Here is a 24,347-nt window from a genome sequence, read left to right as displayed (position 1 = left end):
CGCGGGATACGTGTCGGCCCGGAGATCTCTGTAATAGGTCTCCGTAATAAACCTCGCCTTTGCTTATTACATCCAAAATGGTCTCTCTGTGTCTGGGTTCCGCGATTTCCCAAGACTTGAGTAAGGGTCTCTCTGCGTGGGATCTTTCACTAACCCTCAAATTTTACAATTACTTAATGCTTTATCGGAGGCAAGTTTTCTACATGAAATCAGTGAGTCATGATTTCAGTGTGAATTGTCTGACAACTCACTGTCCTTTCAGTGCTCTGGCTCAGACAACTAAACAAAACCATAGACCCAGCTCTTTGATGGGGCTGGAGAGATGGCTCAGTGGTTAAGAGCACTGACTGCTCTTCCAGAGGTCCTGAGTTCAATTCCCAGCAACCACATGGTGGCTCACAACCATCTGTATGGGATCCGATGCCCTCTTCTGGGGTGTCTGAAGACAGTAACAGTGACATATATAAAAAATAAATAAATCTTGAAAATGGTAATGGAGTTGATAGCACACCCTCATGAAAAGAGGAAGACTCCATTTGCTTACTCTCAACTCCCAGCCTTGCCCTGCCAGCTCAGGGATTTCTAGTAAGGCTGAATCTGGACAATATTTACAAGATTTGGCATTTCTAATTAATGCTTCTGTTTAGATAAATAAAGTTTGTGAGGTGCTGGAGAGATGGCTTAGTGGTTAAGAGCACTAAGTACTGTTCTTTTATAGGCCATTTAAGAACTCAAACTGGATTGCCTGGATCCCTTAGCAAGAGAGGACAATGATACCAGGCAGATTATAGGCCTTACATAGGAACAATTAGTCAAAAAATCTCATTCTTTATATCACCAAAACAATAATGCTGGAGACAATAATTTGGTATACAAGTCAATTTATAAATACAAGTGCTCAGTGTCCTCAATTTAATCCTTGAGGACTTATCTTAATAAATAATATCTTAACAATATCTTAATAAATAAAAAGGGGGAGTTATATCCCTGTATGCTATACAATTATTTAATAATACTCCTTTTATTTCCAATTTTAAAATTTGCATGCCAAGGAACACTCTGAGTGTTTATGGCACCCTACAACTAGGCATACTTCTGCCTAGGTGAAATAGAAAGATTCACGTATTGGCATGATCCTGTTCAGATATTTTATATGGGGAAGAGAGAATGTTTGTGTTTTTCCTACAGGATGCTACAGGAGTATGCCAGCTGCCAGAGGTGGTTGGTGAGACTTGCTGATCCTGATTACATGAAGATTCAGCTCTCCTGGTTCGGGTCCCTGGAGTCATTCCTCTGCCCTTAGAGGAAGATGGAGGATTCCCCCTCATCTTTTGTCATCACAGAGATTTTGGCGTTGCTGCAGTCAGTGTTACCACTGCGTGTGTCCCATCCCACTGTGGCCTAGACTCAGACCTTCTGTGCACTGCTGCTTGCTGTCGAAGACTGGACTCCAGCCGTTACCCTTGACCCCCTTATTCCCCTGGCGACTCTTGCTGCCTTAACTGGTGTTGTCATTTTAGTCTGTAGCTTCACAGGAATGCCATCTGTGTGAAGCTGCTGTGGACTGGGGAACTCTGCCCTGGTTGTGCGGATCTCAGACAAGGTTCCATTGCCTGCCAGTTGTTCCAGAGAAGAATGGCCGCTCCTGAACTGTCCTGAGAAAGACTTTGGCATTTTCGCTGCTATTGTAGCAGCCATTACTGCTGCAGCCATTGTGTCTGCAGTGTCTGGAGTTACCCTCCCCCAATCTATTGTTTGGCAAGCACAGTGGGTGAACTTTCTGGAGTAGTTGCTAAATTTTATTACAGGAGCCGCTTGAAGGCCCTAGGTGTTATGGCCCTCCGAGTTTGGCCCTAGGGCCCTTGTGCTTCTTATCACATGCACAAACAACACTTCCAGTCCTGGGCAACAACTAAGCAGGTGTTGTTCTCCTTGATAGGAGACGAACCTTCTGCCCAAATTGGGTTCAGCCTTTATGATAGCTGACAACGATAGCTGACAACGGACAATTCTTTGGGACCAGGCTTTGCCTAAGGCAGGACATTCTGAGGCTGGCAGAATATATTCCAATGACGGGAAAGAAGCTTGTTATCTCAAAGCGACCTAAGACAGGCTACTGCTTGATATTAATATAGGGGGACTTGCTTAATAAAAAAAATACAATAGGGGGACTTGTCAGAGCCTCCTGGGTCCCCTGCAATGTTTCACCCCACTTGTCAGACCCTTCTGGGTCTCTTGCAGGGTTTGACCCCCGCTAAGCCCTGCTGATGCATGTGGAAGCCTTTTGTTCCTAACAAAGGAGCAGTCTGGCCTGGTACACACACCTGGGTGATGGTCAATTTGTTCCTGCCTTTTGTCTTCTCGGTCTTTGTCTTTAAGATTTAGGCTGGCCTTCCTGGATATTTCCCTAGTTTATTCAGGTCGCGTAGTCGGTCTTTTGTTTCCCACTGTGCTTTCCAGATATTTTCTACCTGGTGTACTTGGGGTATATATTTTGGTAAATAAAGTTACAGGAGGCCCTTCCTCTTCTGGCTTGACACGAATAACCTGTGTGTGTGTGTGTGTGTGTGTGTGTGTGTGTGTGTGTGTGTGTGTGTGTGTGTGTTTCCTTAATCCCACAGGCTTTCGCCTGATTCTTGGTACCGTGTCGGTGCAGGCACTGACACCGCTCACATTCACGTCTCTCCTGAGACATGAGCCTCCCTCTCAGCCTGAGATGGGAGCAACTGCAAAACCAGAACTCCAGAACTCTCGAGCAAATACAGACCCAGAGTAGTAAATAAAGACCCAGAGTTTAGCCGGCACAAAACATAAAGACACAAAAGCACAGACGCTATCTCCTGAATCGGAACCGCCTCAGATCCTTTTTCTTACAATAAGTCATTTCAACACTTTTCAACCTTGTCCCAACTATAGGAGCTAATTTCTGGTCCTTCAATAATAAAACCAAGGACAAGTTTCTGACAAAAAGACGAAAAAATTTAACGAGATCCTTTTTCTTAATTCTTACTCCCCTTTCCCTGAGAGAAGCCTTAAGGTCTTTGATAAAGACCGCTTCCTTAGACATTTTTTGCCCATTCTCAATTAGACAGAAAACTCTTACCTGCTACGTCTTTCTCTCATGAGCGGTGAGAGCACGCAGCTATGAACACCAGATTGGCGCAGCTTTCACTTTATCTACGTCGGTTTCTGGACAAATACCCGGGGTCCTCAACTTCTTTTTCTGTCCAGTGAGGGTCCGTACCTCGAGGCACACGTTGGGCGCCACTTGCCCCTACCAGCGGGGACCCAGTTATTCGTGGGGGTCGAGGGGGACCCATACCTGTGGGAGAATGGGTGAGAAAGAGGAGCGAGACCAAGCAGTGTCCTCGTCAAGGTCTGTTTATTGAGAGGAATGTACAGCATTTAAAGCTCTGAAGCAGGAACTGAAGCTTGGGGGAGGGGGGGTGAGTACTGGGAAGTGCCCAAGGACATAAGGTGAATCACTAAACTGCAAGATATCCTCCTTAGAAAAAGAGGCAACAGTCTTCCGGGGACATGTTCTTTCTTTGAAAGGTCAAGCGTTTCTCAGGAATCTGCTCAGGGCAGGGTGCCTAGTCCATCCCGGTCCCCAACAGGCTCCCATCTTATGTTACAAAAGATTCCTATACTTCACTATACTTCACATTGTTGGTCTCTTTTATGACAGCTCTCAGTCTAGCCAGAACAATGTCTAAGGGGATACAGGCAAAAACCGCATTCTTTACAGAATCTACAGAGAGTTTTAATGTGGTCAGTGGGTAGCCGAAGGCAACCATGCTGGTTGGGAATGAAGCACCACTCAGGATGAGACCCATTCTTCAAAAAACCTAGACTATGGGGCTGGTGAGATGGCTCAGTGGTTAAGAGCACTGACTGCTCTTCCAGAGATCCTTAGTTCAAATCCCAGCAACCACATGGTGGCTCACAACCATCTGTAATGGAATCCTCTCCTTGTGTGTTGAAGACAGTGACAGTGTACTCATAAAATAAACAAACAAAAAATATGTTAAAAAAAACCTAGACTATGTTTCACATTATACCACTAGCATATTTTAAAATATTTATTAGTGTGTGAAGACATGATGTGTGTATAGGCACATGTGCCATGGTGCACATGAAGCACATGTCTTAGATAACTTTGTGGCATTGTTTCTTTAGTTATCCTTCTCCTTCAGTCTTTTGATTTTTGAGACAGTTTTGTCAGAGAGATCTGCCTGTCTCTGCCTCTTGAGTGCTGGGATTAAAGGCATGCACCATTACACCTGACCTCTCTCCTTAAATCTTTATGTAAGTTCTAGGAACCAGACTTTGGCTATTACGGTTACACATCAAGAATTGCAGGATCCAACATGGCCTTGGTAAGGGTGGAATGACTTGGTTCCTGACCCTAGGACAGGGCTAGCAGGTGTGGGCCTCCATGAGTGTCAATTGCTGCTATGACTTAAGGCTTGTTTGTATAATAACGTACATATTTTCACATTCCTCTTTCAAGGAATATCCTCCCTGTTAATGACTCCATGATAATCAGAGACACCATGAGTCTGGGTGGCTAATGTCTTAGCCAAATGGTAAACACTGGATAGCCCTTAAGGAAAAAGGAAAAGAACTCTGAAAACATGAGTTCAAATATATAATTTCTCAGCTATTCAAAATATAAGGATAATATGAATTCTATAAGGGGCTTCACAAATCTAAAGGAACAAACGCAGCTGCATTCTGATCCAACTAGTCAGAAAGATACTAAGGGCAGACAGATTCTTGAGTTCAAGGTCAACCTGGGACCGAGGGAAATTAGATCCAGGCTCAGGCACAGTAAAAAATGATAATTCCAGGGTGGGGTACCACATAGCTAGTTTATCGTCTGTGTTTAACAAAGGCAGACAGATCTCTGAATTCTTTTGCAATGTTTAAAAAAAAAAAGTGGTTTCACTGTCCTAAGAATCAAGGGGCTTAGGTCATAGGATGCTGATTCATAGGATAAACAAAAGGGAACCTGAAATAAATGACTGGATTGATATGTTAAAAAAAAGACTGGGCTTTTGATCTGCAAGAGATGAGCTATTCAAAGACTGTTTTTTAGAATAGCAGAGAAAACTGCTTGGAGAACTATCTGGAGCAGAAGATAGATAGATAGATATATAGATATATAGATAGATAGATAGATAGATAGATAGATAGATAGATAGATAGATAGATAGTAGGTAGATAGATAGATAGATAGATAGATAGATAGATAGATAGATAGATAGATAGATAGATAAAAGCAAACTTTTTGGAGATCTCCAGAGAAAGCAGAATAGAGAGAAAGCAGTTTGGAAAACTGTCTTGAGCAGAACTTAGCTCTCCATCTTGGACCCACGATTTGACTTTTTGGCCACTCTCAAACACTCCTCTCAGAACTCCTGTCCACGGATGCTGGTCCTAGGCAGGCTCTGATTATCAGGGTTACACAGCAAAAACTTTACCTGCTGAGTCATTTTGCCTACCCTAGAAGAATTACTTTTATATCATAGAAATGCAAGATACCATATTTAGGGTTATTTAGTCTCATTTATAAGATGCTGTAGCATTTATATGTGAACCTGTTGTAGAACACATTTATTCATGCAATACAATCCCCATTTTCATCACATTAGTTGTACTTTCAAGAGTCCATCATGATTGGGCTTTAGGTTGTTAACAGTTCATCAAAGGAGGTAAAGATTTTCACTACATTCTCTCTTAAGTTTCTAGCCCCTCCTTCCAGCCATTTCTATGCAATTCCACCCAAATTGCCTGTTGCTTTCAAGGTCTTGGGGAAGTGGCTTGAGTACGTAGGCTGGGGAAAGTGGACTGGTAAGAAAAGGGTTCCATCTATGCAGCCGTAGGGAAGCCATTCTGCATGCTGGGTAAAGTCTTTCCAGTGCACATGCTTTGGTGCTCATGTTTCTGTGGCTAGCCCCTCATCCACACTCTGTAAGTAACCCAGTAAACTCATGGATTCCCAAATAGGAGAATTAGACTTTGCTTTGTCATTAGTACCTCATAAGGAGTGAGGAGACATTGCTTACATGACTCCCAGAATGGATTCATGCAGTTTCCTATACATTTTGTAATTTTGCCCTATATAAACCTTTGTAGGGAGTTGGATACTGTGCTGTTAGGAATTAATTACAAACACTTTGTATGCTCAGCACCTATCTCAGAAACCTATCAATCCATGTTTGTTTGACTCTGGTTGTTGGATATATCTGTGGATGCGAGAACTGATTATACATTTGATACAGTGGAGTATAGTAGGAAAAACAAGAAAAATAGTGACATTGTACTCTATAAAATTCTTATATTTTTGGTTGTGAGCCTAGCCTTTAACGGCTGAGCCATCTCTCCAGCCCATAAAATTCTATTGGAAGCAGAGAACAGCACTTTGAATGCACTTGAATGCACTTTGAATGATCAGTTAATAATCTTTCACAACTAAAAAAAATGAGTGCAAGTGTGTGTGTGTGTGTGTGTGTGTGTGTGTGTGTGTGTGTGTGTGTGTGTTTATTTCTGTGATCCCTGGAGGATCAACCACAGGGTTTTTCAAGTCCTAGGTTAGCATTCTACCACTGTTAAAGCCACAGTTGCCCTCATCTCTTTCGAAAGGATGTTAACAAGCACTTCCATGGTTTTTAAATTCCTTTACAACTCACCTCTATGAGAAAAGGTGACAGATTCTCAGTGAATACACCACATGTGTCCCAGTTATTTAGAAGGAGAAGAACTCCAGGGCAGTGGCAGGGCCTGGAAAGGCTATGTTAAACATTCTTTTCCAAAAGAACCTTTGTCAAGCTTGTTAGAAACTATTGTCCTCCACTAGTTGGCTTCTTGCCTCTTAGTTTTTTCTTTGCTTCTCTTTGTGTCCTTTTGTCTGTTTCTTTGTGTCCAGTCATTAGGTTGATGGTGGCAAAGTTAACTACAAATATTTATTAGAAGCAGTTCATATTTTCTTCTGTTTATTTCCTTCTTCCACAGACTGTTTACAAGTAAGGGTTAGTTTTTTCCTGTCACTCACATTCCTGCTCTGGAACTCATGAACAAATGCTGAGTGAACCATACTTCATAGTTACAGTTCAATTTCATCACCTTTCCAGTGTAAGAATAAGCCTATGCTAGCAGTGAAAATGGTAGCTATCAATTCTGTTCCTCTGTGTGAACAAAATAATCTAAAATGGGCCTGGATAGCTCAGTGAGTAGAGCATCAGACTTTTAGTCTGAGAGTTTAGAGTTCAAGTCACAGTAAGCTTCTATTCTACTCCAGTCAGAAGTTTTAAAATTACCCTTCTGGAGGTATGAAAGCTTATAGGTCACAGAAAAGCTTCAGTTCTAGGGTAGATTGGTTTTAAAATATTGAAATATTCACTGTGTTCTAGTGAAAGATTTAGATTTTCTGTCTTTCCATCTTACAACTGAGCTCTTTGGCAGATGGGGAGCTCTCCGCCAAACTGTGGCCATGTAGCAAGCACTGTGTTGTGACAAAACACTCAGCCTACTAGAAACCGTGTGCATGGTAACCTTTCCAGTTTAGGCTAACTGGAATTAACAATGTGACTGTGGGGGGTTGGTTTGTTTGTTTGTTTTTTTTAAAAATGTTTATTTCCCCTACCTGTCAGAATATTGTAAATTATAGATAATAAAGTTTCTATGAACAATTTTAAGGAGAAAATTAAAACAAACAAATAAAAACCCAAAAACAACCTCTAGAATGAATATGCTCAGCCAAATCAAGGGTCAAGGACAAACTTTGTTCTAAAATTTATGTGCATGAGACTTTGTAAGTGTGTACCACATGTGTGCATGGTGCCTACAGAGATCAGAAGGGGATGTTGGATACCCTGGAACTGGATGTTAAAGATGGTCATAAGTCACCATACCATGTAGGTGCAGGGAACCATGCTTGGGTCCTCTGCAAAAGCAACAGTGCTCTTAACCAATGAGGTATCTCTCCAGCCCCTTGTTTATTCGTTTGTCTGTCTGTCTTAAATAATGCTGGAAAATAATAGTTCATGGACCATTCAAAGGCAAAATGTAGGGGATAGAATGACGGGTCAGTTAGAAAAAACTATGACACACACTGTAGTGGTTTGAGTAAGAGTAGCCCCTATGCAGTGCTTCATTCCTTGGTAGAATTATTTTGAGGACGACTAGAAAATGCGGTCCTTGTTGGATGAGGTGTGCCACTAGGGGTGGGTTTTTGTGGTTTTGTTTTTTTAAATTTATTATTTTATGTTATGAGTACACTGTGCTGTCTTCAGACACACCAGAAGAGGGCCTGCATCAGACCCCATTACAGATGGGAACTGAACTCAGGACCTTTGGAAGAGCTCTTAACTGCTGGATTTTGAGGTTTTAAAAAGCCAACACCAGATCTCTCTTGATATGTCAAGTTGAGGATAAGGATCTGTAAGCTGTTAGGTGTGTTCCAGTGTCGTTTCTGTCTGCTGCTGCCTTGCTTCCCAACTGATGGTTATGGATTTCCCCTGAACCTGTAGGCAACCCCATTTAAATGCTTTCTTTTATAAGTTGCCATGGTCATGGTGTCTCTCCATAGAGATAGGAAATTAAATAGATTCAGGAGAAAATAAAATGTCACAACAAAACTATTACTTTGTATGGTAACAATAATTTAAATGAAAAATAAAATTTTAGGGAAGAGTTCTCAGGCTCAACATCAAAAGCAGAACCATAAGTGAAAGATGATTAACTGTAGCTCATCAAAATTAAAGACACGTTCTAGAGTCTGTTAGATACATCAAAAGGTAGGATACGGAGTTGGAAAAAGAATGGCAAGCCATTTATATGACAGCACATTCACACTGAGAATACACAAAGAACTCTCACTGTTAACAACAATCCAGTTAGAAAATAGGCAAAAGACCCATTGACTAGGAAATACAAGGGGAAGTCAGAAGAGGCCCAACACCATTTCCAGTTTGGGGATCATGAAGTGTCTTTACAGAGAAAGAATACAATAATAAATGCTAGGCTGGCAAAAATACAGAGACGCAATATGGTACTCACTAAAAATGTAAAATGGTGTAGGTATTTTTGAAACACACTGATGGTGTCTTTTTTAAAATTTATTTTAATCTTGTATTTAAGAGTGTTTGCCTGGTGGTGTGGGTGGGATTCCCAGAGAAATTCAGTGGTTAAGAGCACCGGCTGCTCTGCCAGAAGTCCTGAGTTCTATAATCTGAGGCCCTCTTCTGGCATGTAGGTGTACATGCAGATAGAACACTCATACAGATAAAATCAATACATCTTTTAAAAAAATGTTTACCTTCATGCTATGCAGACTCTGTGTGTGTGTGTGTGTGTGTGTGTGTGTGTGTGTGTGTGTGTGTGTGTGTGATCCCACAGAGGCCATAAATGGACATCAATTCCCAAGGAGCTGCCCATACCATGACTCATAATCATAGGCAAGTCCAGTTTCAGATCTGATGCCTTCTTCTGAGCTTAGAGGACACCAGGCATGCACATGATCACACACATACATGCAGGCAAAATACACGCACACATAAAATAGTAATAAGAATATCTTAAAACAAAGCAAATTTAAAAATAGTTTAGGAGTCTCTGAGGGAACAATGCCTAGTTATCACAGCCCATCCACAATGACCACCGGTCCTCTGTTTTTGGAAGGTCAGCCTGTTTCATGATCATCTGACTTTAGGAGGAACATCTGTTTCAATTACCATTCTATATGTGACCGTATCTTTCAAACCATCTTGTAACTCCAAAGTAAATGTCATAAAATCAATATTATAATGGTCAGAACTGGCATGTTAAAACTTTTTTTTTGTTTTATTTTTGCAGAGCAGTGATGGCGCATGCCTTTAATTCCAGCACTACAGAGGCAAAGACAGGTGGATCTCTGGGAATTGGAGACCAGCTTGATGTACATAGTGAGTACTACACCATCTGAAATCACATGGTGAGATCCTATTTCAAATAAATTATTTGAAAAATAATTTAAAATTATGTCTTTGTGTCTATTCATGTTCCAGTGTCCTTGAAATTCAAAATATGTTGTATTATCTCCTGAAGCTGGAGTTGCAAGGTGGTTGTGAGCCTGAGAATATAAGTGCTGGAAACTCAATCAGGGTCGTTTGCCAGGGCTGCAAGGGCCGTCACTGTGGTGCTTTCTCTCCAGCCTTCATGATTGATATGTTAATAAAAGAAATGGAATATAATCATAATAAGATACCCGGTGGTGGTGGTGATGGTGCAACCCTTCAGTCCCAGCAAGAACTGCCTGTCAGGGGGCAGAGGCAGGTAGACCTCTGAGTTCAAGGCCAGCTTGGTACACAGAGTGAGTTCCAGGACAGCCAGGGCTGCACAGAGGAACCCTGTCTCAGAAACCAACAAACAAAACAAAAACAAAAATAGAAAATATTACTTGCTGGAGGGACTGGGAGATGGCTCATTGGCTACAACAACTTTTGGATTCTATCAACCACGTGGTGGCTCACAACTTCCTGTAACTCCAGTTTCAGGAGGTCAAAATCCCTCTTCTGAACTTCACCAGCACTTCTTCAATGCACACATGTGATTCACATTCATACATGCAGGGTAACACTCATACACTTAAGTCATAAACATATAAAAGAAAACATTACTTGATGGCTTTGGCATCTCTGTCTCATAAATATACATGTAGATAAAATACTTGTGGTTTAATGTCTTTGTGACATTAAATGTGACATTTAATGTCTTTGTGCAGTCAGAAAAACTTGAAAATAGATTTGGTTAGGTATAAGTATTTTGCCTGCATGTATGCCTGCACACCTAAAGAGGGCATCAGATCTATTATAAATGTTTGTAGGCTACCATGTGGTTACTGGAAATTAAACTAAGAACAACTAGTGCTATTAACCTCTCAGCCTTCTTTCCAGTCCCAAGATTTACCTTGAATAACTAAATTTGAAGAATTCTCTTGAAATGTCAGAGACCCAAACCTTGCTATCTTTGGGTTCAGAACAACTCTAGAAACACAGACTGCCTACCTGTTTGCCTGTCTGATTCTCTGTCTCTGGCCTCTCCTTCCCACGTTTGACAGACATGTCAAAAGTCAAGCACATGCTATCTAATGTTGGCTTGAGGAAATCTTTCCAGACAGGAAGATCAGCCATTCTAACCTCAAGAAGGCCCAGAGGCTTCCAGCAGAAACTGCCTACCGAGGGGAACCTCAAAGTGGCTACAAAAAGACCAGGGTGTTTGGTTCCGCCAGGGGGTGCTCGTTCCTCGCAGTGGAGAGGCCGCGCCGGGCGGAATCGGAGACTTTCTTCCTCTTTTCCATTACTTGGGAAGCAGAAGCCGATTTTATTGTGAGCGTGGAAAAACAACAGTGAGTAAAATAATAAATAAAAATAAAATGAAATAAGAAAATAATAGCTTAATAGAGACCGCCTGCCTCCCACCATTGGAGACCGAGGTTCACGCGGTTCTAGAAGCGTGTGGCAGGCACGCAGGGACTGTTATCCACAGCCTTTCTGAGAGCTCTGGCCCTGCACAGAAGCCTAAGCAAGACGAAGGACCTATCTTTGTTAGTTTATCTTCTATTTCTTTGTCTTTGTCGAAACCATCCCACACTCAGTCCGATCGAAATCTAGCCATGCACCCATTTGAACCGGGAATTCGAATTTTGATTCTTTGGGTTGTTTGTTTGTAAACCCTGTGCCGGTGAAATCAAACGAAAACTTTTTAAAGTACAGAGATCACCTAAGAGACTTGCGCAGAAACTATTGAGGAACCGATGCGGCTCCGTACATAGGCATGCAGACCCGGAGGAGACTTGGGAACAAGTTAGTTGTGAAACTCCAATCTGTGTAGTGGAGAGAGTCGGAAAAAACTCACCACAAAGGAAAAAAACAAAACAAAACAAAAACAAAAAAAAAAAAAAAACAAAAAAAAAAAAAACAGTGTGCACCATTAGAGAATAAAAGAGGAGCAGCTTCAACATGTTAGCAGAGTGGCGCAGCGGAAGCGTGCTGGGCCCATAACCCAGAGGTCGATGGATCGAAACCATCCTCTGCTATTAAGCTTTTTGCGCAATGTTCCCATAATTGGCGACATTGGAAAGTCGGAACCTCTACTAAAATCACTACTTTGAACTCTTCCGACTTTATGGCTTTTCCTCCTGGTCTCTTAGCAACATTCTTTTACAGTTGGATGCTTTGAGAAGCTTTCTGGATTACTCTTGCATACAGTGTATGTGTAGTTTCTTTCCTTTCTAGTGTTCAGCAAACTAGATCCCAAACATTTACTCAGCCAAGCTCACCCAGAAGGAGATAACACATTCCGTGTGTTTTTAATACACCTCTTATTAATGGCTTGCTTTTTCTTAAATTTGTATCTCAAAATAAAAAAACAAAACAAAACAACTTTATCGTTCTCAACTAGTTGCTTTGATTTTTGTTCACACACACACATACACACACACACACACACACACACACACACACACACACACGTCCTTTGTAGGTGCTAAGTGGACAGGCACATATTGAGGATCTTTAAATGTTTACTGAGGGCAACCACTGTCTCCTCCTCATAAACATGACCATTTACAAAACTGTAGGAAAATAACAAACTTTGTGTTGACATTTACAGTTACTGTAAATGTCTTACAGACTTTCAGACTTCCTGAAAACAGAATTAACTTCACACAAAATGTACCAAATCCTTTCGAATTTCAGGCACCTCTTTAGCTATTTTTCCAGAATCCAAAATCAGTGCATTTGTCATAATACACGTATTCCTGGGTCTATAGGGCTGCTTGGTAGGGTTCTAAACTTAATTTGAAAGTCAGAGGTTCAAACTCACATCCAGATGTACTTCCTTATATGTTAACTTTTCATATTTATGTACTTGACAACGAATGTTTAAGGAACTATACATTAAAGGTCCCATAAACCCTCGAATGTGACTTAAAAGGTTGTTTCTGAGACCTATAGTCCTCCTGGAAGATCGTGTGTTTTGCTTGTGGAAGAGATGTAGAACACTGGTGACCCGGGGCCAGATCTGGAAGATGGCCTCTAAGACAATGTGGAGTGACCCGTCTGTACCTGCTGGTGCTCCTGCCCCATTTGCTTTTCTACTTAATGTGGGAAATGAATAGTGAGGGTGCTGTGGAAAGAAACCCTCATTCTGGAGTCCGTTTGAAGCCTCTGATAGCATAGAATCATGCTTTCCAGCACAACTGACATTTGCTTTGTGGTTGCCAACACAGAGACAAAATTACTTTTATATGAAATATTTTCAAATAAAATGTGGAAGTAGTCAGGCATGGTGGCAGGCATATGCCATTAACTCTAGGTATGAAGAGACAGAGGCAGGTAGGTGGATCTCTGACTTGAGGCCAGACTGGTCTCCATAGGAAGCTGGAGGCCAGCTAGGGCTGCATAATGACACTGTCTCAAAAATAAAAGAAAATTAGATAGGAATAAGCCAGACTTAAGGTTGAATGTATATGACTTGGGGGGGGGGCTCCTCCATCTCCAGACACTTTCCAGGAATTTCACGAATAAAACCACAGACTCAATAACCTAATGTCATGGATTCCTGTGGTCCGCTGTTCCTTATCAATGGTAATCCTGATAGTTGCCACCCAGGAACCACTTTGTAATTTCATTTAAATTCCTTAGCAACCATTTAAAGATAACTTCATAACTCACCTGAATCATATTTATGAATGCCCACAAGGACAAGGAGGTGCAATTCAGAGAAGCTCATAGCTCTCAAGCTGCCTTGCTAGCCCCTCACCCCCAAAGTGTCTCTCATTACTTTAATCCCTTTGTTTAAAGTTCTGTAATGTCCTGATGTGCCAGGATGGGTTGGCACCCAGGGGGACTTCCCTCTTCTCAGAGAAGAAGGGGTATGTGAAGGGACTGTACAAAGTGGGAAGGGCTGGGAGTAATTGGGGTGTAAAGTGAATGAATGAATGAATGAATGAATGAATGGAGAAAAAAGATAAAACAAGAGTAGGTAATGAACCTCAAATACATGAATCTTCCTATATTTGACCTACATGCAAGTATGCACATGCAGCTGCCCTTACCACCCCTAATGCATATGTACTTACACTATGGAGGGAATATTGTAGCTATTCCCAAATAGCCAAGACAAAGGTGCTAAATTTCTGTTCCATAGCCAGGATCCCAGGAAGGGAGGTTCATATATATTAAGGCACTAAGAACCTTCAAACACTGTTTCATATTTACAGCATTTGGAGCCAATAAGATTAAACACCCGTCAAAGTTTTTTTTTTTAAAAAAAAAGTCTGTGCTAAAAATGTCATTCAATAAACTTTTGACAGGTCTCATATGTGTGGTTCAAAAAGACACTGAACTGGATCATTGGGTGTAAGAAATTTGAAAGTTATTAACGCCATGCAGCCAGCTTCTAAGACTCCCTAACAGGAGACAGGGAAGGAAAGGGGAGCAGAGGTATGTGGGTCTATGTGCGTTCAAGGCCAGGCTGGTCTACACAGAGTGAGTTCCAGGACAGCCAGGGCTACACAAAGAAACCCTGTCTCAAAAAACCAAAAGCAAAACAAAAGATAACAACAAGCGCGTGCGCGCGCGCGCGCGCACACACACACACACACACACACACACACACACACACACACTCCATTTAGCTGTTGCCTTTCTGTTTCCTCCTTTATTCTTTCTTCTGCCCCAGTCTTAAGCAATCTGTGATCATTCCTGTGGATTTGCATGCTCTGTTTCATTACATGTGTGGTGATCTCTTACAATTGTATGCTGTCAGGATCCATTGTAAAAATATCGTAGGTCTCATTCAGTCACCCTCACTCAACTTTTAGCTCACCTCCTTCCCTGGTTCCTCTATGCAACCACTTCTTGAGGACGCTTCAGAGTTGGATACACCCCTCTTTATTCTTACCCTATTTACAGGCTAAGGGAATCTTCTAGAACTGTTTAATATTTGTAGATGTTCTATTGTTACATATTGATACATTGGTGTTCCATAATTTCTATATTTTCTGAATATCTTCTAGTAGCTTTGTGTATGTGTGGTGTACATTCCCATGTTCATGTAGAGGCTCTCCGCTTTACTTAAAATTTTAAAAATTACGTTTTGTGTAATTGTGTGTGTGTGTGTGGGAGGGGAGGCATGCTATTGCTATATTGTGTATTTAGAGCTCAGATATCAGAGTTTGTGGGAATTAGCTCGGTCCTTCCACTAAGTAGATGCTCAGACATGGCCATCTTGCTTGTCATATTGTTTTGAGAAAGTTCTTGGTTAACCATTTGTTTCGTTTTGGGTGTCATGTACCATTCTAGCTCATGGTGAGCAGAGTTCTTTGATACTAAGTCCATTGGCTAGTATAGAGGTGTAGAGTGAAACTTTCTGTATCAGTTTTACCTCTACCAGCTTCTAAATTCATACTAAATTCTGCAAGTGAATAGAGGTTTGATAGGGAAGAGGAGCACTAAGTGTCTTTTAAATAGACCTTTCCCCCTGCCAGGGTGCAAGTCGAACAAGGTTGCAAATCCAGGCTTTATCTCCTGGCTTTGGCCACGAGGACTCCCTGATAGAACCCACAGAAGTTACCTCAGTCGGCTGCTACCTTTCCCACTGACAGGTATAATGTCCTATATCCTGCCTAAACAGTTCCATCGTGATCTCTTGTCCTGTGCACTCTCGAGCACACCCACTCATTCCCTCACCAAGTACGTTTGTAGGGATTCAAATCGCCCAGAGTCGCTCCCAGCTCAGAGTTTGAGGAACTGGGACGCGCACCTATACGCATCCTGGATGCTGGACAGTGAGCCCCCTTGAGCTCAGATCGCATATCCCAGAGCGGGCTAACGTGGTTGCTGAGGTCCGCGTGTCACCAACTCTCCTGTTCCCTCGCGCTTTTCTGGCGCTCGTGGCCCAACCGTCGCTCGAGCAGCGGATGCTTGGATTCGGCCACCTCCGCCGAGGTCCGAAACATCAGAAGTTGAAAAGGGGTTAGAAGTCACCGCCCGCCCGCGCTCCTCAGCATGGGCAGCTACCTGGGCAAAGCAGGGTCCTCGCCGCGGTCCTCAGCACAGGGGCGCGCAGACCCACGGGAGAAGCCTGCGACCCGCCAACCCACTAGGCCCCTCTACCAGGTTCACCGTGTGCAGCATGTCCACCGCGCCCAGCCTGTCCGGAGACACAGGCCGGCCCGGAGGCCACCAAACTGGGATCCCGCCAACCCTGCCGCTTTCGTCAGTGAGGCCTGGAGGCGCTTTCCCATGAAGAGTCCACAGAACCCCATTATGGGCTCTCTTCCTTCAGACTGGTGGGAAAGTTACCTGAAGCGTAATATTTGGTCCCTTCGTCACCCTCGAGCCACATGGAGTCCGGTGACAGTCAAGATCTCGCCTCCTGAGCGGAGACCACGGCCCTTGTTCCCAGCCTCAAGAGTGGTGAACTCCGCGGGACCTTCAGAGGAGCCACCAGGCCCCTGTGGAAAGGAACAGGTGCTGAGGGCCCTCCTCGAGTGCAGGAAGGGTGGAGCCAGGTGGGAAGAGCCTCTGTTCCCTGATAGCTCTGACACTCAAAGGAAGTCAGCCACCTTATGGTCTGCCTTTAAGCCCCTGTTGAAAAGTGGGGCCACTGTTTCGTTTGTGGCCAGGCCTGGGTCTCTGAAAAGGAGCCTCCATGCCCAGAGCTCAGATCCTAAATGTAAGAGGTCCAGTTACTCCTCTGTGGCCCTCTTGGCCAGCATACATACCAGAGGCCCCCTGAGCACGAAAAGAAATGCTATTACCAGCTCCTATAGTTCTTCTAGAGATCTCTCAGAATCTTGGAAAAGACATTTTTCCAGGTCATCAGTCCAGACTCCAGAATGGCCATTGAAAAAGACAGGAAAAAGTCCTAATTCTCACCTCTTAGTCACGCCCAGCAGCTCTGGACAGATAAATGGAAAGATTCCTCTACTGCAATCTGGTCCTAGGCACCTTTTGACTATGCCTTGCCAGCAAGGTCCTGTTGTCACTGAAGAGGACCCAACATCAGAGGGGCAAGCTGTGCCAAGCAACCAAACCACAGAAGCTACAACTGGGACAGCCACAGACTCCATTCCAGAGATCAGGGCTGGTTTTCAGCCTCCCTTGTCTCTCAATCGGCCTTCTGAGACAGTTCTTAATACGTGCGTGAACCCTCAGCTGGAAAGCTTAAAGAATATGCCTGCCCCACATGGGTGCTCACTGTTAGAGCACATTCCAAGCATCTCTTCAGACTCAAAACCCTCAATTGCTTCCATCCAGGCATTACCAAGCTCTCCCACAACACCAGTCACTGATTCCACCTGGCTTTCTTCAGTCCCTCAGGCTCACAGGTCTGCTGTGTCCCCACACTCATCTGTCATTATCCCCACAGCACCCACCACACAAAGCACTTTGGTTGGGGTGGTGAGTAGTCCAGTTCTCCATCTTCCTGCATCTGTACTTCCTGTGGAGACTTCTGCTCACTCGGCATTAAGACCGATATGGGGGTCTGTGCACAATACTAAGGTTAGAACTGCCTCATACTCCAGAATTTCTGTCATGGCTGAGGCATCTTCAAGCTCTTCTTTCTCCACAACTCCAGGTATCTTAAGGCCCACCTTCAAGCCTATCTTTGGCAGTATAGAACCGCTTAAAACTATGTCCAAGACAGCCCCTGTGTCTACCCAGCAGCCTTCTCTTTCACTGAGTTCTGGTTCTACCCATCTTTTCCACAGCCTAGCCACCACAGTCCCCTGTATGGTTACATCTGCCATTCCAGCCAGCACATCCAAAGATCCTGGTGTGGATTTGAACATAGTAACCAGCACCATGGGCAACTCTTGCTCTGTCCCTTCTTGCGACACTTGCCTACTTGGAGCTTCCCAGGACTTTCCCTCAGCCACTGATTTAATTTTCCCTTCCAAACACCCCACGATTCCCACTGTACACACGGTCACTCTCTTTAGCCAGGTTCTTACTAGTGCCATCAAGATATCCCCTCTCAGAGGCACTGATAAACCGAGGAGGGTGAGCAGCCCTCTGGCAACTTTGGACACATCCACAAACCAGTCTCCAGTGACCTCAAGCATCTCCAATGTGACTTCAGCACTCACAGCATCTTTGGGGTCAAGCCCGAAGCCACCTTTTCTACCATTCCAAAGAAGTACTTGTCAACCTTCACCTGGGGCCATAGATGGGCTAAAGCAAACTTCTCTCCAACTAGCTCCTGCCAAAAGCTTCTGTACCTCTTTCCTTTCAGAGAACTCAGGTGTGTCCCCAACCCAGATGTTGCCACCTGCTCAATTGGTCCTTAGCAAGACCACCTGGCCAGCTTGTGGGGGGCTGACATCTTCAACTCCCATTATCCGCACTCCTACCATCAGCCAACCAGGTTTGGGCGGCAATCCGGCTGGGTCCCCACCCAGCAAAGCTAGTTCAATTGCCCTTAGGGTTGTCAGGCAGAACCACCAGAGTGGGACCTACAGTTCAGTATTTGGTAGCACAGCCCCAAGACCTTTTGCTTTTGGAGGATTAGTGACCTCTATGGATTGTGGAGAGCCTGAGGTCATTGTGACTGCCCCACCAAGGAGCACTTCTGGAGCAAGACAGAGTATGACCCCAAGCACCCTAGCTCCCTTTGTGCAATGCTGGAACTGGAGCATGCAGGGCCCTCCTAACCAGATCACACCTTTGGCTAGCATTCCTGCAAGAAAGATCATGTCTGGGGCCCCCCTCCCTGGTTCCCTTTGCTTAGAGTACCCCTGTACCTGGAGTAATTAAGGCAGGGAGCAGTCTTGGCTTTGTGTTGTCCTCTTCCAACTGTGCAAGGTACTGTGGGGAGAGATCCTTTCAGATCTCTAAATCACTAGAACCTACATTCTGTATTGGTACAAAAGCAAAAACCCTAAGGAATTGGGAGCCAGGGCACTCTTGAAAACATCACAAGAAATAGTCCATCCTTTCTGTCGCACTGCAGCAAAGAGCCTTGATCTCTTCCAACTCTCTGTAACAGACATATCCAAGACCCAAAGTGAAAACTGTAGGTGTTCCCTCCATGTGTCATAAGTTTTCCAAGAGGGTAGACCACCAATATGTTATCACATTGGCAGAGAATGGGGCTGCATGAGACTAAAGCCACTGGAGCAGAGTAGAAACTTGATGCCTCCCACTTCTTTCTATGAGCTCCACAAGGGCATAGCCTCCCATTTGAGGAATGGGCATGGCAGAAAGAAAACAAGCATCTTTGGGGGGAGATAGGTTGATTCTACATCTTAGCCTCTCTGTATTTGGGCTGTAAGAAGTGCTTGCCTGTCTTTAATCCTACAGAGACACCAAGTTCTCAATGCTTGTTCCTCCAGGGTTTCCTGGGAGTGTTTGGGTGTGGTCTGATCTGGTTCAGCCTATTCTTGGTTATCTCTGAGGATTTCCTTGTGTGTTGTTCTTTGCCCCACCTTCTCTATAAAGTTGCTCCAGTTTTTTTCTCAAAGAATTGGTGGCTTAGCTCGACTAAGGAAGATCAAGCCTGTCAGACCTGACAGTACAGGAAGAGGAGGCTCTTGGCTATTTCCCTTCAGGATCAAAGCAGGCCAATCCCTCTTTTCTATCTACTAGCTTCTCCACTTGGCTTTCATGGAGACTTAACTCTTCACTCTGTTAGTTTCGGGTGTGTGTGGTGTTGGGTGGGAGGAAGAACGACCTATAGGAGTGGTATGACGTTTGGCAAAGCCAAATTTCAGTTGCACCTGTAACTTGACTGATGGAACCAAATAGCACTGCTTCAGGCTGCAAGGCTGACTCATCCTAAGTGCACAGCTGCAGTGTGACCTTAAAGGATGGATTCTCAGGGTTGGATTCTCAGGGGAGAAAAACAGCCAGGATGCTGAAGCCTTCTTTCCTGTCCTACACCATAGACTATGCTAGGAACTGCAAATGCCCAAGTAGGGAAACCAAAACTTACATTTTATTTTTATTTTCTTTTTATTGGTGCTTCATCAAATTAACACTTTCTATAGTCACATCTTTCTCTGAGAGGGTCAGCAGGGCACGAAACCCTTAGACCAAGCAACAAAGCATGGAAAGGTGAAAACAGGCATCTAAGCTGACTCCAACTCTCAAGCCAGTAGGAAGTGCATTAATAAGCTGAATAGCTTCCTTAGCTCTTCTTAGCACCCCACACACTAAGGCATACATACTTTTTGGGGCACATTTATTAAATATTTTTATTTTTATGGACACCTTGGAGAAAATCTAATTGAAAAAGTAATTGACCTTAAATTGAATGATAAAATAAAAATATGTTGTTGAAAAAAAAAGTCTATGATACAGGAATTACTGTCAAGCTCATATACGTAACAGAGCAGAAAAGAAAATGTTAACGAATTTGCTGAAGCCACTTAGAAAAGACTAGATTTAAACTCTGGTGACTGCAGATGTGACTATTTCTTCCTGTCTAATCTATAGTTGGCATTCATCTGTTTTATTTGTGCATATGTGAGCTACTGGAGCATTAATCTAGGACCCCACAAATGCAAGTTCTTGACCATTTAGTTACATTCTCAGTCCTATTTCAACTTTAAAAGGTGTCTATATTATGGCTGCATAATGTGTACATGGAACCCACGTGGGTCTCAGGTTTTAGGGACTGAGCTCCTATCACCAGACTTGTGTGGCAAGTGCCTTGACCCACTGAGTCTAGTTCAATTCTTAAAGATATTCCCAAGATTGATACCCTGCTGAAATAGGACAGAAAGAAAATCTTAGACACTACCCACTGCTCTTTACAGTGTCTACAGACAGTCATATGACTTGCACAGTTCTTGGTCCTGATCATTCATTGATCAAGAACAATTCCTATTTAGGACAAGAACAATTTAGTATAGAATTGTTAAAGAGTTGCTGATTCTAACACAAGGGACCTAGAAAGGAAAGTAGGGAGAGGATTATCTTGACCATGGCTGACCCTATACTTGAATTCTGCCTGCCTGCATTGTCATAACAAGATGGAGAATCTTATTGCAGGCTAACCACAAACCATGTGCTCAGAGAGGAAAGAAGGGTCACTATGATGTATTGAGATATCTTCCAAAACAGCCGTGGCGAGCAGAAGTAGGTGGACATGACTGTAATCCATACAATATAATGCAGACACCATCCTGAATACAGCAGGTAGCTGTGGATAGACTGAGCAGCATACACTTGAGTTTTAGCATGTCTACACTTGAGTTTTAGATTACCCTGCCTGTTCTGTGAGGAGAAAATAAAATAGGAAAGATTGGGTACTTAGGGATGTTTGTAAGAGACTTTTTAGGTAACAAACATTAAAAATGTAAGATGGGGAGGGGTGGGGAGTAATAGTAGAATGTCTTCTTAGAATGCATGAAGACATGAATTTTATCCCCTTCCCACTTTTATCCCACTGAAAAACTTCATGCAGTAGCATACATCTACAATCCCAGCACTACAGAGGTGGAGTCAGGAGGGGATCAGAAGTTCAAGGCCATCCTCCTGGGGATATTTGAAACCTTGTTAAAAGAAAAGGAAAGAAAGAAAGAAAGAAAGAAAGAAAGAAAGAAAGAAAGAAAGAAAGAGAAAGAGAGAGAGAAAGAAAGAAAGAGAGAAAGAGAGAAAGAAAGAGAAAGGAAGGAAGAAAGAAGGCAGGCAGGAGGGAGGAGGGAGAGGAAGAGGAAGAGAAAAGAGAGGGCAAGGGAGAAAGGAAGGAAGGAGAAAGAAAAGGAAAGAAGGAAAGAAGGGAGGAAGAAAAGGAAAGAAGGAAAAAAGGAAGGGAGGAAGGAAGAAAGGAAGGAAAGAGAAAATCCAAAGTGAGGAATAACCACTGGAGCAAAATGGAGCAAAATTTGGGAAAAGGCTCTGACTGGGATTTCTTCAGTTGGTCCTTTAGAGTATTGACTGTTTCCTCTCTAATACTTAGGTATATTGAATGGCCCCAGGAAATTGCAAAGCTCACTCTCACTTCTCAGGGTTTAACCTACCCTCTTACATGACAATGCCTGTAGCCAGAAGACAGCTGGGGTGTCCTGGGTTTCCTCAAGAGTTTGGAGACAGTGAGATATCCAGGAAATGAAAACAAATTCTTCTGGAGGAGTGAGCAATTAGAAGTGGTCAGGTGCTGGCAAGATGTCGCAGTGCGTAGAGGCACTTGCTGGCATGTTTGACAACTTTAATTCGATCCCAAAGACCCACTCGTTAAAAGAAAAGTATTGAGTTATAGTGTCAGAAGCCTTTAATCCCAGCACCGAGAGAGGTAGGCTGATCTAAATAATGAGTTCTAGGACAGCTACATACTGAGGGAGGGAGGGAGGGAGGGAGGGAGGGAGGGAGGGAGGGAGGGAGGGAGGGAGAGAGAGAGAGAGAGAGAGAGAGAGAGAGAGAGAGAGAGAGAGAGAGAGGAGCAATTGTCCTCTATATTCCCAGTACAGTAGTGCATACAAAATGATTAAATAAAAAAAAAAAATCTAAAAAGACAAGGATACGGATCCTGAGGAGTTAGCAAGTCTCTTAAGACAGACATCAGGCTGCGAGGGACCTGAACAAGCCATGAGAAAGTGTGTCAGTTCAGTGTCTTCAGAGAAAGACATGTGTTAAGCAATACTTGAAGTCCTAAAGTGTAAAGTTCAGTTTCTTGATCACTAACATCATTCTTGAAGAGTATGTGGTTTGATTTTCCCAATTTCTAAGTAGAAGTCAATTTTAAGAACACTAAGAAATGTTCTTGTTTAACTGAGGTCTTAATCCATTTTATATTTAGGGAAAAGCATCTGTTTGGAAGATGGGAGCTGGACCTCAGAGGCCAAGAAAGATGTCTTGATTGGTGACAAGTCTCTTCTGTGACTCTCTGCAGCAACTCGGAGAAGAATACAAGACTTTCTATCATCTATTCAACTTCCTTTCATGTGTTATCTTGAGTAGGTGGACAAGTCTGATACTACCTGAATCTAGGAGTGGAGCAGAGTCTACTCCCTGGAATCCCTGGAAATAAATAAAAGGGACCAGGCTATTTCTGGGACATTAATGGGGAAGGGAAGGTAGTTAACACTTTTAGTGGGGAAATCAGCATATTCAGGGTGAATGATAATCCATTTACAAATACACAAATATGAAGAAACAAACAGGAATCAAACTATTCTCTTTCTGTGAGTGTGTGTATGTATGTGTTCCTAAGCATTGAATTAAAAACTTATGAATGATAAGTGCTTTATAGCCTTTTTATTTTTTAACTGCTCATTAAATTTCATATCTTTAAAGCTGGGCATGGCGATATACACCTTTTATCTTCGCACTCTGTAGGCAGGAGAAGGTAGGTCTCTGAGTTTTAGGCCAACCTGGTCTTCATAGAGAGTTCCAGGATATCCAAGGTTACATAGAAAAACCCCAATTCAGAAATAAAAACAAACAAAAAGACAAAAATCCTATATTTTAGTTCTTTTCTTTTGTAGGAATCTAGCTACAGGTTAAAAGGCTCATTTTATATAGAATCACTCAAAGGGAATTTTGTTTTCTTATAAAGAGTATTAGAAGAATACTTTAAAAAAAGATTTACTAATGTATATGAATATACTATCATTGTCTTCAGACACACCAGAAAATGTCATTATATCCCAACACAGATGGTTGTGAGCCATCATGTGGTTGCTGGGAATTGAACAGAGGACCTCTGGAAGAGCAATCAAGTGCTCCTAACCACTGAGCCATCTATCCAGTCCAGGAGAATACTAACACAATTGCTACACAGATTTTTTTGGGAACTGAACCTGGTGTACAATGAAGGGAGCAGACTACGAAACTTATTGCTGTGTGGATGCAGCAGCAGGAAGTAACTCTAGAACATTCTAGATCTACACACACCATCAGTGTATCCATTAATTGTAGTGACTGTTGAGCCCAGGAAATAAGACTACTAATGTTGAAAATTATTTGTGGGATATGTTGGATTAAAGAATGAATATTAAAAACCACTCTTTGCTTGCTTTTCCTCTTTAATGTATCTTCACACCATTTGACATGTATAGCTCATGGCACATATTAGGGGCTTATGTGATATTTTGTTGAAGTATGCATGGTTGTGTCCATTCATCTGCTGTTTAGTACACATTTTATCAAGGAGATTATTGCAAATGCCACTGAGTAATATAGTACTAATTTTACCTTTGAAACTCTGTTTCCGGTGTTTGATTTCACTTATTGAGCACCCATCACTGATGAGAAAGGAGAGCTGGAGTAACCTTCCACCCCTGGAGTATGAATTAGCCATTAAATAGCGGTCTGCCTTTCTGTATAGAGCCAAGAATGACCCACAATAAC

General features: G+C 42.9%; 1 protein-coding gene and 1 non-coding gene across 7 annotated transcripts; both read left to right on the top strand.

Annotated features, from left to right (window-relative positions):
• Positions 1–12,007: 12,007 nt before the first annotated feature.
• On the top strand, positions 12,008–12,079 carry Trnam-cau7 (transfer RNA methionine (anticodon CAU) 7). Its single transcript has one exon. It is a non-coding gene; the product is annotated as a tRNA-Met (tRNA).
• A 3,861-nt stretch (positions 12,080–15,940) lies between these two features.
• Pom121l2 (POM121 transmembrane nucleoporin-like 2) lies at positions 15,941–23,236 on the top strand. 6 transcript variants are annotated; one of them, XM_087591403.1, is made up of 2 exons: positions 15,941–16,520; positions 22,795–23,236. In XM_087591403.1, exons 1-2 carry the CDS (start codon positions 16,056–16,058, stop codon positions 22,852–22,854), a joined length of 525 nt encoding a protein of 174 aa, XP_087447529.1. In that variant the 5' UTR covers positions 15,941–16,055; the 3' UTR covers positions 22,855–23,236. The 6 variants fall into 6 exon arrangements, with proteins under 6 accessions (XP_087447529.1, XP_087447528.1, XP_087447527.1 ...); XM_087591402.1 differs by having other exon boundaries at positions 15,941–16,561; XM_087591401.1 differs by having other exon boundaries at positions 15,941–17,631.
• Positions 23,237–24,347: the final 1,111 nt, after the last annotated feature.

This window comes from Rattus norvegicus, chromosome 17 (assembly GCF_021556685.1).
Source record: "Rattus norvegicus strain SHRSP/BbbUtx chromosome 17, alternate assembly SHRSP_T2T, whole genome shotgun sequence".
NCBI lineage: Eukaryota > Metazoa > Chordata > Mammalia > Rodentia > Muridae > Rattus > Rattus norvegicus.
The sequence above is the reverse complement of the archived record's forward strand: the minus strand, read 5'-3'. Positions and strand labels throughout refer to the sequence as shown.